At 37.1% G+C, this 15,478-nt stretch overlaps 1 protein-coding gene across 5 annotated transcripts in view; it reads right to left on the bottom strand.

Moving 5' to 3' along the window:
• LOC134652814 (POU domain, class 6, transcription factor 2) overlaps positions 1-15,478 on the bottom strand; it is a 202,918-nt gene that overhangs the window by 26,162 nt on the left and 161,278 nt on the right. For all 5 annotated transcript variants that reach the window (XM_063507987.1, XM_063507988.1, XM_063507989.1 and 2 more), the window contains exons 5-7: positions 14,746-14,934; positions 12,839-12,979; positions 11,350-11,827 (exon numbers count right to left, since the gene is read on the bottom strand). In XM_063507987.1, coding sequence (XP_063364057.1) covers positions 11,350-11,827; positions 12,839-12,979; positions 14,746-14,934 — 808 coding nt within the window. The remainder of the gene's footprint in view (positions 1-11,349; positions 11,828-12,838; positions 12,980-14,745; positions 14,935-15,478) is intronic.

Here is a 15,478-nt window from a genome sequence, read left to right as displayed (position 1 = left end):
ACAAGATTTGCTTGACCAACTATAGTTGACACCCTGTTGTCACCTTTATTTCTAATGAGATATGTCAAGATTACAGTCATGTAGATACAGAGACGAGCATTTAAAACTACATGTAGAGTTGTAGACAAAAGCTTGTGAGGCACAAAAAAACATAATGACAAAAAACAAAGCATTAGAATTGGTATTCTAATACCAACTTAATTGATGTCAAATGACATACAATATTTATCCTGATTGTAGGCCAACAGTGCCGGGTATTAAACTAAATTATGGATGCGAGAATTAATGCCTCGACTAGTAATTATGAGGTCGCATTAAGTTAATGTCTTTGCGCTGACGCACACATGCGAGGCGTTATTACTTATACTTGGAACACAATTCGAGTTCAAATTTTGAAATCAAGATGATGTCATTTTGATATCATTCGTCCGTGCGTCTCGCTCGCGCCAATACATGTACGAACAATTACGCGCAAATAATAATAAAAAAAAATCATTTAGATATCAAAATGTAAAGTCGAATTGGCCTCTTGGTGCGTGAGTAGAGGACTCAATGCTATGTGCCAGAAAGTAGCTAAACTTCTAGAAAAATAAGGCATTACGAAAAATAGATAATACACGTATAGAATTCTCACTTTCTATCATAATTATGTTTGACAGCGAATCAAGTTATCCCTCTCCCTCTTTAAGTTATGTGTGTTGACTACATTACTAGTTCGATTTCTGTAATATTTTACCAATATTTTAATAACAATAATAACATAACAATAATATCATCATCTTCCTCGCGTTGTCCCGGCATTTTGCCACGGCTCAGGGGAGCTTGGGGTCCGCTTGGCAAATAATCCCAGGAATTGGCATAGGCACTAGTTTTAACGAAAGCAACTGCCATCTGACCTTCCAACCCAGAGGGTAATCTGTAGTCTGGTTCCCTCACGATGTTTTCTTTCACCGAAAATGAGATTTTGTATTTTAGTGACATGTAATATCAATATACAAAAGATAGGTTACATAATTTTAGTAACAATCTCGGAAACAAAAAACAATTTCACATACCTATGTATATGTATACCTACTCACAATATGTATGGGATATTTGTGTTTGTTGGCTAAGTTACTGGATATGTGACAACTTTGATTTATACCACAAAAATAATTATTCATTAAATAATGTTAATTAACACAAAACAAAATAGATACCTATGTTTAATTATGTATTGTTTACTAGTCCACTCCAGTTCTTCATAGTTCACGTCAGTTACCTTGTATTAATTTGAATTTAATTATATTTTTCCTTATTACATTAATAACTGCAATGAAATTGGTCCTTTAGATTACAATAACTAATTTAGTTAATGGTATAAATTACTATCTTATAAAGAAATATAACTGAATATGTATAAGACGTTTGACACAATTTGATTTTTCAATGTATAGCAATAGGTACAGTCAGCTGCAGAGAAAAGGTACCACCCATGCATATAAATTTGTATGCAAATATGCTAAGCTAATAGTATTGCGGACTGTACATACCTAACTATCATATTATGGGCGGTGAATTTGTAGGTGATACCGAACAACTAATAGTATGTATGACTGTACAGACCCATTTTCGAAATCGTTTAAAAAAAATGTTGTTACATCGCATGTTATTTAAGACGTATCGTCAGCTATACGGGTAAAATACTCAATTGGAATTTAAAAAATCCCGAGAAATGTTTAAAATACAATATATACAGTGTGTAAGTCTAATACGGGCAATAAATTAAACCAGATATAGAATTTACCCGTCTTATCATTAATTAAAATGTTTTTTTAAGTTACACTTAATTATGACCCCGTGATTAATTTTTTCCACATGTACCGAGCAGCAATGTACTGCAAACATGACATGACATTACTAGATACGAGCTTTTTATAGTAACTGCCAACAAGCGTTGACAGTTACTTTAAAAAGCTCGTATCCCGTAACTTGTGTGGTGTATTACATTGCGGGCCGAATTATTTTGTATGGTTAAAATTTTCAATGCATTTCTAAGTAAAATCTATCTCAATATACTTTTTAGGTCCTATGCTAACCACCGTTTAAATATTCGCCCGTATTGGATTTACACACTGTATTAAGTAAGTAAATATTATTTATGGCACCAATAATTATACAGTTTACATACATGTAAAACTGCAAAGAAATAAGTAGCAGTATTTTTTTATAATTTAAAATTATATTTTATTAAATAGTGCTGAGTGGTTAAGTAGGTGCGTGACTTTGTTAACGAATATCGCAGGATCCAATCCTTTTATTATTGAGAGAAGATCAATACATTTAAAAAGAAAACAACGTCTATAATTCAGATACCTAAATACGAGTAAGTAGTTCCCATTGTTCCCAACAACGAGCCTAGCCTCCTAAGGCCCAAGGTCCTACCCATAGTACTTATTAACTTTCTTAGTCAGACCCAGCTCCTACAACAATTGTGTAGTCATAGCGTACCACGGTCCTACCAGTAGGACTTAATAGAAAACCCATCATTTTGTTTTCAAATTTTGCGCTTATCGAAATTGGCGTGTACGAACTTCTAAAGGACTGTTTTGTTTTGTCTGTGAGCCCTTTAACAAGTTCGTAAAAAAAATCAAAGTGCTGTACAAGGTGCTGTATAAGTACAATAACATTAAAAAAGTATTTTAAGTACTTGGATCTGAATGAGTATAAAACAATAGTACTACTGGTAGGACTACGGGCCGTACTGACTACATACTTACTCAATTTTTCGTTGGGCCTTAGGAGTCGGTAAAAATGCTCTATAATGTATAATGTAAACTAGGTACTTATTATTATTATCATCAATACAGAGTCGACCTTGCAGTTTATCTTGAGCTTTGAAAGCTGCAGTATTGGCGGTTAGCAATTAGCATAAACAGTCAATTATCTCGTTTATTAAGGCATGTGTACAGTCACCAGCAATAATATGTTACGTAACGAAAGCCGCAAAAAAAAATCATTACACTACCTATCTTTACTGTAGCGCAATAAGAGCGCGTCACATATGTGTAAGGCCGCAAATATATGTAGTATATGTAGTATTGCTGGTGACTGTACTAGCTGGAGAAGTATTGTTGTTATTATTGGGAGCGATGATGAAATCTGTATACTCGTACTAACCCTTTGACTGCCAAAGACGTCCAAAAGAGAAATGACTAAGCTGAGCTGAGATCAATTTATTAATGAATTAAACATCGCGATACCTGTTGAGTTTTTAACGACTGACTGTGACTGCCTTTAGGTATAATTTCAAAAACCTAAACTAACCTATCTATAAGTACCATAATATCCAATATATAAATCCATCACAAGGTAATCCTTAAGTGAATCCTTATTATTTTTGATAATTTGTCTATTCCTAGCATGTAAGTGAATTGGTCGGAAACTGTAAGCTTGCATTGTGTTCAATAAATAAAATAAAAAATAACTTTTTCCGTTTTTTTTCTGTAAGTCACAAAATAAGGCTAAATTATCCCAATCGGTGGGAAATATCCTCATGTTGTTTCACACTAATTATGATAGTTATAGCACTAAAACTGCGCAAGCTGGAGCAAATCCTTAGCTCGGCAGGTAATGCAAAGCAATTAGCTATTAATGACTGCTTAACATTATCTGGCTGTTAGTGTGTGTGACACTAATAGGACTACAGTAGTGTTAGAAAAATCTAGATTGTACTGGTTAATTTAAAGTGCATTTTAGAATATAACAATTTGACGATCGGTCTGGCCTAGTTGGTAGTGTAGTGACCCCTATGAAGCCTATGGTCCTGGGTTGAAAACCCGGTAAAGGTATTTATTTTAGCACAAACAGTTTTTCGTGCTAAATCTTGGGTGTTTTCTAATAATTAAGTATTTATAATTTTTACATATTTATCGTTGTCTGAGTACCCACAAGACAAGCCTTCTACTTTGAGCTTATGGTTGGTCTTAGTCAATTTGTGAAAGAATGTCCTATAATATTTATTTATTCATAACAATTATACCGTAGATACCTCGTATTAGTAAAATATTTTAATATTATAACGTTAAATTTTAACACTATTTTATTACCACCAACACAAAAAGCGTGTAAAACATTATCGTGTTTTTATGTATTTTTTTCGGTCTGCGACACGACACTGTACCGTGATTCTCAAGCGGGTGGACTGATTTCCTGAAGTTTTAAAAATAAACTGGTATTTTTTCTTCTTCTAATAGCAAGTCCTTTCCGAAGATTATTAGCAGTTTAGGACGAGCAACAACGCTAACGCGTGCGACGGATTTTACCTACAATGGCAGAATGGCACCCGCGTGCGTCCACCCACCCGCGCCAGCTAGCGGACGCCCTAAAAGTTGTTTTTCCACCAAACCCAAATCAAACCTAAACTTCCAATCCAATTCCAAGGAACGGCGCTAAGTAAAATCGCTCGTTATCAAACTAATGCGCCCATATAATTACGTCGGGCATTAAGTATTCCAACGTATAATTACCTTACCCGTGACGCGCCTAATCCGCGGGTAATGGTGATAAATAGATCGGGATATCGCCAAGGAATATATTAGTGTAGTTAGATGAAAGTCGGTTTGAGGGATGAATTTTTAATTGAAACGAAGCAAAGTAGAAGTAGGTAGTAATAAAGGGTAGCACAAGTACTAGTCGTAGGTAAGTAGTAGCACAAGTACAAATATATAGTAGCTAGTAAGCTAGTAACTGTTAAAATTTAGAAAAAAAATGCCTATTCCTACTTATTCGGGTTATTTACCTTGTATGTCTGTATTACAAAGAACTGACCTTCGATATTTACAAAAGGAATACGTAAATTAGATCGGGATATCGCCTTGGAATACTCGTACCTATATTAGTTTATTTCGATAAATTGCGGTTTTATAGATGAATTATTACTTTCGTGAGACATATTTTAAACTGTTTATACGACAACGGTTTCACTCACATGAAGTTTTAGTCGCTATTGGCGACATGGCGCCAATAGCGACTAAAAATTCAAGTGAGTGAAACCCTTGTCGTATAGAGTTTTGAATTATTACTTAGTTAAAACAAAGCAAAGTATTTAGCATTAAGTAAGTATAGTAAAAGTTATACTGATGAATTTTAGTCATCCTTTAAACTTTTGTTTGCATTACAGTCTCTATCCTGTCTGTCTGTCTGTTCATGATGAGAATACTGTTTAGTACTTTTGATTTCTTAATAATTTAAGTCTCCTAATGACAAAAACAAAACTATAACCCTTTACTAAAGCTCACGGACCAGAAAATTATAAACGCGACCGTACATTATTTAATGTAATTATATCGTAGTATACATTATTTAGGTAATTATCTACCCATTACATCCGCCGTGATTAGCATAGCTCATTACGTCTGTTACGGACAGTTTTCCTTGTAAGTAATGTTGGAGTGTGTTAAAACATACAAACATGAGTTAACATTAGAATTTGACTAGCATCTATCATTATTATTATGTTAAGAATTTATTTAACCTCATAAGGAACACTATACAAAATTTTCCTACTTTTAATTAGAGCCTTGTTGTATAGTAAATTGAGACGAATTTTGTTTGTTTGAGAATGCAATGAAACGGTAAAATTTTTGGGTAATGAAATGTTCTAATTAGATTGAAACAAAATGTACATTGTAATACACACTGTGCCATCATACAAATTATAAATGTCCTTAGAAGGATTTGAACCCAGGACTATCGGCTTCATAGGCAGGGTCACTACCAACAAGGCCAAACATAAAATCGAAAAAATAAGTATGGTTTCAAACTTTTGCAATGGTTTAACCAATCCATACTTAATATTATAAATGCGAAAGTGTGTATGTCTGTCTGTTACCTCTTCACGCTTAAACCGCTGAACCAATTTAGTTGAAATTTGGCATAGAGATAGTTTGAGTCCCGGGGAAGGACATAGATAGGATACTTTTTATCCCAGAACTCACCCCTCAAGGGGGTGAAAAGAGGGGTGGAAAATTGTATGGGGAATCAATAACCGCTGAACCGATTTAGATGAAACTTGCTATGCGGATAGTTTGAGCTGTTGGGAAGGATATAGAATAGTTTTTATTCCCGAAATCATCCCTTAAGGTTGTAAAAAATGGGGTGGAAATTTATAGAGTGGACCAATTTGGGGATGAAAAGAAGGATGAATAAAAAGCAGATTTGTTTGAAAAGTAAGGTACCCAAATTACTTATGCCACGTAGACGAAGTCGCGGGCAAAAGCTAGTAAAGCAATAAGTTCACATCGAGTCGTGGCCTACAGTAGGTACACCTAATTACGTCCAGATAATGACTGAGACAAGACTGATCGGTATCAGCTTGGGTACTAAGCACTAAGCAGCTAGGTATAGCTAACTAATCTCAGGGCCATACTAAGTATACATACATATTAACTCACATTTATAGACGGGTCTAACGCGAACGCGCGTTAGACCCGTCTATATAAATGTGAGTTAATATGTGTTCAAAACGCGAAAGTTTTAAATATTATATTCCATACTAAGTAGCTTGGACCTTAAGGGTAAGTACCTACGTTTAGGTACACTAGGGATAACAGGGCCATACATTTATTGGCTGGGGCCTAGTGCATGTATATTAACTCGTTTGACAGTTGAAAAAATAATTAAAGAAATATGTTTTTACCGTAAAACAATTATGCACTACATCCTGTACAATGGACTTGACGATTTGGCACGTCATAGTACCTATTATGGCTATTATGTTTTATATGTTTCACAAACTACCTACACCCACCTACCTGCCATGGTGCCTACGTAAATTCTTGGGATTAGTTGACAAGCGGACCCCACGCTCCCATGAGCCGTGACTAAATGCCGGGATAATGCGAAGATGAAGAAGATGATGATGTGTCACAAACTATTTTAAAATTTACGGAGACACGTAAGGAAAAATTAAAAATGATTTATTTAGGTACTTATCAAAAATGCAGCTTATTACATAGTAATTTTAATTTTTAATTTAATTTAATTTTCTTTATTTAGAAACAAACAGTCTCTTATAGTAATACATTATTACAATGAAGGGTTATCAGACTTATAGACCTACAGTTTCCTTAAATAGAATATATATTAACCATATAACTTATATAAGTAGTACTAAACTAAATAGATTTCAAAGTTGAAATGAAATTGAAGTTACAATAATAACAAACTAAAAGTGCACTTAGAGTTAACTAATAACTATCTAATTAAAGCCCATTAATACACTTCAAGGTCAGTCGTTTGAAACTACTAAACTTTACATTGAAAATATCTAAATTTTGAAATTTATCATCATACATCCTGCATGCTCTTCTAATGAAACCGTTTCTCGCGTAAGAAGTTCGACTACGAGGAATATAAAAGAGGTTCTTCTTTCTACATGCTCGCTCACAACGACGAGGTACTCTAAAGGAAATAGATTTTAACAACTCAGGGGCGTCAATAATGTTGTTTATGACTTTACAAAGAATTATAACATCAGTTCGTTCGCGACGCAAGCTCAAGGGCGAAATATTATATCTTTTCATAGCGGTAGAGTAATCTATGTATATATTTCCAGTGCGATAATCAATTGCTTTTACAAACTTTTTTTGAACTTTCTCTATTCTATCGCTATGAATTTTATATAGCGGATTCCACACCGCACTAGCGAATTCTAACCGACTACGGACATAACTATTATATAGTATCTTATAAGTCGAAGGTCTCCTGAAATCCTTACCTACGCGCAATATGAATCCCAACTGCTTAAAAGATTTATTTAAGATATTGTCAATGTGGGGCACAAAGGTAAGCTTTGAGTCCATGATTACGCCGAGGTCACGGATCTGGTTGACACGGGTTAGCTCTTTATTGCAAAGATCATATTTGAAATTAATAGTTGTCCTTTTTCTACTAAAGCTGATAATAAAACATTTTTCTGGGTTTAAGAAAAGATTATTTGCATTACAAAAAGTCTGGAAATTATGTAAATCGTTTTGCAGTAAATTACAATCGTCTGGATTTCGTATAACTCTGAAAATTTTCGTGTCGTCGGCGTATAACAGCATGTTTGAATTCTTGATACATTCTGTGATATCGTTTATATACAGCACAAATAATAAAGGCCCCAAATGGGAACCCTGCGGAACACCAGAACTGATAGACCTATAATGAGAAATATGCCCTTTTACAGCTACAGCCTGCGAGCGATTTTCTACATAAGATTTTATCCAACGGTAAAGGTCCCCGTGTATACCAAAATGCCAAGTAATGGTCGTAATATTCATTTTAGAATTTCCGCTCCCTTTTTTTCGGATTTTGAGATCCAGCATGCCTCTCATACGTCCCGCGGATCTCTAAAACTCTGCCACTAATGACGGCCCTTCGCACGCTACTTACGGTTTGATGCAACGGTGCAATTACACTTAATTATTTAATTAAAACCATTTGTAATTAATAAATTTAGAAGGAAGTGACTCGAACGAGCGGGTAATTCCAGTGTTCAGATATTATGATTAATTACTGGCTTTACACGGTGTATATTTTGCAATGGATATTTTTACAATAATATTTTTTTTTTTTTTATAGAAAACATTGATTTTGAAGTCACTGGAAATGGAAATATATTGTCACGTGTCACGTCGCTCGAGTATAATGTATTTAGAGTCCGTCTAAGATAGCTTTAAATTAAGAAAATGTTTAAAAACAAAGAAAAATCTGGTTAAAATTTTCATAATGTTTATCGAATTTTACCTCGGAAGGAAACATTAGTAATCGTTTAAAAAACAAATTTCCAATTTCAAAAATGCTTCCTTTGTTGTCTTAACACCGATCGACCCGACCGACAAAATTAGCTTTTTAAAATTAATCTATTCTAACCCTTAACCATCTAATCATAGAAGCTATGTGAAGTGCATACAGTGGCGTGGGTGCAATGACAAATGTTGGTAGTAATTATGTGACAATGAGTGTAATTGCGGGTGTGTGTATGTGTGTGTAAGTTACTAATCAACGTTTGTTGTCAGGGGTGTTATTCTGGTAAGAATTATATGTCTTGCAATTATATTGAAAGTGTAAATGGTTTAACACATACAGTGCCAGCGCTTGCTACGCGCTACGAGCGTAGCCGATAACATGGGAAAAACCGTATGTAGCGAATAGCGACTACGGATAGAGCACCCGCCTGGCGGGTTGCTGGCAGTGAATGCGTTAAGTATAATGTGCTTTCTCGGTCGGCGATCGCATACGACCAAACGCGATGCGTTTCTTTTCATAAATGGGTCAAAATTTATTTTCGTTATCTGGTTTCTGACCACTACCTATTTAACGCTTTTATTTGTGTTTCTATCAAATAAGTTTAAAAAAGTCAAGTGATGTATGTCTTTCTAGCTGTAGATTCTATTTTACATGAGAAAAATATAAAACTACATACTTCATCTCATGCAAAAAGCTACATTCTGTCACATTGTTGGGGAGATTTTTTGAACCTTTTAGAAGATAAACTGGTACATTTTGCAATAAAAAAATATCTTTGTCTGTAAAGTCGGTTTATGGCTCCTCTACACGATGGGCCAACGCCGGCCACTCCAAGGGACGCATTTATGCGTTAGAGGGAGCAAGTGATATTGCTATCTCATTCTACCGCATGGCTGCGTCCCTTGGAGTGGCCGGCGTTGGCCCATCGTGTAGAGGAGCCATTACGGACGATCATTTTGCGTGATAACGCCATAATAAGAAAACATTGATGAAAAATTGCATACTTTTATACGTTACCATGGAGATCTGTCCACAACGTTACCATGTAGATTTGTCCACAACGTGACACTTTTTCGTGCATGCTACCGGTGTTCATCGATTTATAAGACGTTATCACCTCAAAATTACCTTAACAGGTAACTGCTTGATTGATATTAAATTAGCATTGGACTTACGTTTCTGAATGCGGCCCTAGGACGGGACTATGCAATAAAGCGTCGTGTTTAAGTGCCAAGTGCTGATTAGATCTTTTCGTCATTAGGCTATTCTCTTTCGGTATTGTAAATGTAGCTCTGACAGTTATAAAGTAGCCATTTTGCTATTTAACATGTGTATGTTGAAGCTTGTACGAGTTCAAGAATTCTACACTAGAGTTGGACCAAGCTTACTCTGCATGGTGCCATATCTTGCAGTGAATGAAAGTCAAATAACTATGAAAACATGATGTTTATAATGGCACTTGCATACTTTGTTACGTCGAATCCCGAAGAAATTTCTGAGAACACATCGACATCCGTTCATCGTCATTATTCAGTCATCATCATCATTCATTCGTTTGATGTTTCGACTGTACAGTCGCCATCGCCATCAGATCAGGTACATCGGAGCGGCCAAGTAGTTCAAAAATATCTAAACATGCACTTTCGTGTCTAGACTTCTAAATAGAGGCTTTGCTCAGATGTATGTGAACACATTGGCTGCTCCGATATATCTAATGGTAACTGAGCAGGCTAGTGAACCACATGCTGATTTAATACGTTTGTTTGTGGGCAATCTCCGGCGATTATCCTTCATTAGTTGTTGTGAACAAGATTAATTTCAAGTCAGAATCGCCATGACTCATATATTATACATGAGGTACCTAAGTACCTTAAATCTGAGACCTCAGAATGTAAGTAAGTAATTAACACTATATTTTAGGGAACAAGGATAGAAACCGTAACAGCATTAAAGTAACGTATTTGCGCGTTCGATTATTTTGTTGTTACTAAAATATTGACCAATAAAAATATAGGTTTTAAAACGCATAAACAATAAATTCGTCAATGTAAAATATGGTGGTGGCACCTGTCATCACACAGAGAACTGTCTTACTTTTCATACATGCAAATTTTCATGTATCAAAATTTTGGTACGATTCATTGACGGAAAGTTTGGTGCGACCGTGTTCCGTCGTAAGTTTATTGCGTAAATCCAATGATTCTACTACGTTTTTGATATGCTTATCAGACCGAATGGCTCTTACAAAAACATTGCAAATAAAGAACTTAGCTTCTAGAGTCCGTTTACGATAAGTCTGCACCATTGACAGACGTTACGTTGGAATTGGAATGCAACCTTAGCGTAGACGGACTTTATCCTCGTAAGGCCCACAATACAAAGTTTCCCAATTTTTAATTTGAAGTTTGAACCTTGTTGCATACTACATTAGGATGACTTTCGTTTGCTTTAGAAAACAATGGAACAAAAGAAATGCTACCTTATTCAGTTTTCGAAAGGTTCAAATTAGATTGAAACAGACTACATTGTAATGCACATTGGGCTTTACGAGTTTATAACCTGTAATCCACTCACCTGTTAATACTGTTAATCGCCGCATTCCCCTGGTTCTCCCGTTCACTCCTTTCCCTCGAACTGCTCGCGTATCTCTCAAAGTTCTCCCTCTCCTTATAATGCCGATCAGGCCTTGGGGACGACGATCGCCGTCCTTGCATCTGCTGGTTCATATTGTTCTGCTGCACAGTTTGAAGGAGATTATGATTAGGTTGAGGCTGCTGGAAGGCTTGGAGCAGCTCTTGGGCGCTTGAAGCTCCGTTGGACAAGAAATTTGGTAACCCAGGATTCAGTAGCGCGTTGCTCAATGTAGGGTTGAGCATGTTGGGTCTAGGTTGCTGAGGGTTGGAGTTGAGGAGCTGGTGCGGTTGAGCCATGGCTTGCAGGTTGGCTAGTGATGTTGAGACGACCTGCCCGTTGTTGAGCGCCAGGTTCACCATCTGGTCGTTGGAGTTGACGTGGTTGACTGGTATTGTGAGGATGGTTTGCGTGGCGATACCTAGACACAAAAGTTTTATGTTGAAACTATTAATAATTTTCGATCATCGTCTACAGTAAAATTTTGAAATGAAATATCTTTTACAATGAAAATGAATTCGCGATGACGCGGCTTTTTTAATACGGGTAAGAAGGTAACGGTAATGAACATTTTAGACAAAGAGCATATCGTAAACTCCAAGGGCATTGTACCAACTCCACAAGGCTAGATAGGTAAATATTTTCTGTGCTATATAGTAAGCTGCATAAGTATACACTCCACAAGAATTATAAAGGTATTTAACACACGGATTACGACCGTCGAGCAGCGTTGACACTGTCAATTTCATTGATGAAATGCGTTGCCTTCATTGTAGTATTATTATTTTTGGGGTAGTATTGGGCCTGGTTCGCCGCACTCGCTGACAAGAGGCAAAAACGACGACAAGGCGTCTCAGTGCCGTTTTCCGGAAATCTCTTTTGTCAGTCCTGTGGTGGGACTGTCGGTCTCGCATCGGTCTATTCAGCCACCAAAAAAGGCGTTTCTCCGGCGTTACACCATAAATCGTCTGGAATAGATGCAAAGGCCAATGATGATAAGTATTGGGCCTTTGAGTGCCGCATCGACCAAGCATTGATCTATTGTGATGGCCCTTAAAAGTTCATTACTATTGCCCGTTGCATCCAGAAAATTACTGATTCTTTGGGCCGTTGTGTTCTGTACCTCATAGGTTGCGTGCCGCCCTAACTAGGTAAGGTACTTCTTTTTGACATTATTGGTCCACAGGAACAGAGAATTATAGTATTGCGTTGGGAGTTTGCTTTGCGTTGCGTTTGGGTTACCTACGACCTACGAGACAGGCTGAGCCTAGTGTAGGAACCAGAGCAACCTGACATAATATATTTCTTAGCTGAGGTACCTAACACTTTGTCAATTGTACATAATTAGGATAATCTTTGCACCCCTGAAAATGTTTTTGTGTATTACCTACAATAATTTTTTGAAGTTTTGAAGTTGAACTTCTCCACTTACCCTGTGAGGTCGGTATTAGCAGCTGAGCTCCCTGTATGCCCTGCACCAGCTGCCCTGAAGCCAGGATGAGCTGCGGCATGGGCGACGGCATGGCTGGCGGCAGCATGTTGCTGTTGCCCACGGGGTTGGGGGATCCCATGCCTGACAATATACAAAACCGGTAAGTATAAACTAGGTAATCATCTATTAAAAGGGTTTTGGACAAAAATGTGATAGATAGGTGGATGGAAAAACAAGCGAGATTATACCACATGCGCGATTGTACAAATCTGTAAAGTCTTATTGCCAAACATTTCACACCTTCATAAACAATTTGCGTAGCAACAAAACTTCTAAATCAGCAGATCATAAAATGTTCGGGTGAAAATCGATCCAAGTCTCACTGTATCTTATATTGGCATTCTTTAGGCACTGGAAACTTACCATTGCGACGACAAAAGTATATTGATTGAAGTTTTTATTAACTTCCATAATACAGAAGTTCTATTCTGTCTAGCTCGTAAATTTAAGTGGTTGGCTCAATGTCATTAAACGCCGGTCATTGTATCGAACCCAGCTCATAAATTCAATTATCAATTTCTTTTCATCTTTGTACATCATCTTTAAAACTGACAGTTCTCATACACATCGGCCACGGCAATCAACAGCTTAATCAACCAACCCTCCACTTTCTACTTATGCAATTAAACAATAAAATAATATTGCACTTAGAAAAGACCACTCCGACCTAAAACTAATGGTAGAAGAGCAGGCCGCAAATTTTCTAACCGACTTGATACCACGATGAAATACGCAATGGTTTCCTATAAAAGTGATGCTAAGTCCGAATTCCATAGTCTGCCACGGCGTGGCCACGGCGGAACTTACCGAAAGCACGTAAAAGAAGGCCAGAAAGAAATTACACGATCGGCATCAGACCAAGACTAATTTACCGCGAACAAAATCTAAAACATCATCCGCATGCCGTACAAGCCCGTTAAAATCGACATTAACATAACGTATTCATTTAAACCATGACATTTCACATTTTGTAATAAATGCTCTTTCTTACAACGCATCAATTAAGCACCGAAAAAAAATGTATAATTAGGCCTATTAAGACAATAAAACTGTTAATGATCCCGCAACAGTAATATCCGTGAGTTCGTGAAAAAATATGTAATTATACTCATTATTTAAATAGCTTTTTTCGTCCATTACGGCATAGCTTTAATGGGGCTAGAGTGGAGCCGCTATCTTGAATTCATTAAATCGATTGGTTTCGGTAATTACCTGATTACCTTGCCACGTGATTTCCAAGTTTTTTAAGTCTAATGCGCGAACCATGTCTCTGGCTATCCCCCTAATTAGTGGCCCCCGAGTCTGGCCAGAGGGTATTTGAAATGCTAATGTGCCGAAAAAGTTAGTTCGGGTGTAAATAAGCGAAATCAATCAGTGTTTGGTGACTATTTAAATTCGTTTAATGTGGTTCACACCGTCGTAGTTTAATGTAAACTTGTTTATTGAGATCGAATGTGGTGGTTGATGATAAAAAAGTCATTGATATGGCGTTTGTTGCCGCGAAGAAAAGGTGATAGAGGTAACTTTGCTTTGAATGTGTTAGGTATAGGTACATTCTTTTCTCCGTGCTGTCTAAATATTCAGTGATCATATAATATTAGTAAAGTGAAGATACTTAACAAGTAAGTACGTTTAGTTAAGTAAAGTTAATCATTATGGGATGTAACTTAAAATAATAATTGCGTTGGCTAATGGAAACCTTGGGTATTTTAACAATAGCTTGCTGATGGTCAGGTCCAAAAATGAGTTGATGAAGAAATACAGCGTGAACATCAGCTTTAACATGTTTTCCGTCTGCAACTTCTGTAACTGCTGCATGAAGCTTTACAGGTGTAAGTATGACTCACCTGGCGCGCTGACGCTCAAGTTCAAAGGAGAGTTGATGACGGAGGACGGCATGGACGTCAGCCCCTGCAGGTTGGCAGCCAACTGCGACATCTGCTGCGACATCTGCTGCTGCAGCTGCTGGGACATCTGCTGCGGCATGTTCTGCTGCATGCTGGCCAGGTTCTGCAGGTTTTGAAACATGGACGCCACTGTGGGAGAAGAGAAAGTTCAGACGATGGAACTTCAAAAAACTTTAGGTAATGGCTTTTTTCTGAATCCTGTGGCTATCGTTTCTATGATAATATTATTATTTTAAAATTTAGGAAGCTAAGAGGATGTAAATCTGCGACAGGTTTGACTGGCTTAAAATCGTCTACCGTAAGTTACCTGCATTTAACATATTATTGGACGGGAAAAACACCATGTTTTACGCAAACTGACGCCATGAGCTGAAGCACCTCGTTTTGTATTTTGTTTGCCTTGTTCAATGGTAGACGACCGAGGACCGATGGTAGCTTCAAAGCGCTCCAATACTGGTACAGGATTGGTTGTGCACTGCGCTAATCTGTGAAGTGTCCAAACTTACTTTTCTGGTTGCAGCCATTTAGTTGGATGGATCGCTGCTCTGCTACTTGACCGCCTCCTGCCAGCTCTCGCGGTCAGACCTGCCCTACAGATAGACAAATAGCACTAGTATGGGCGATGCATTACGAACTCACTGGAGCCATTCAGCTGGATCGCTGCTCTGCTAAT

Source organism: Cydia amplana, chromosome 12 (genome assembly GCF_948474715.1).
Source record: "Cydia amplana chromosome 12, ilCydAmpl1.1, whole genome shotgun sequence".
In the NCBI taxonomy this organism is placed as follows: Eukaryota; Metazoa; Arthropoda; class Insecta; order Lepidoptera; family Tortricidae; genus Cydia; species Cydia amplana.
Note: the sequence above shows the minus strand (reverse complement) of the source record. Positions and strands in the feature narration are given on the sequence as shown.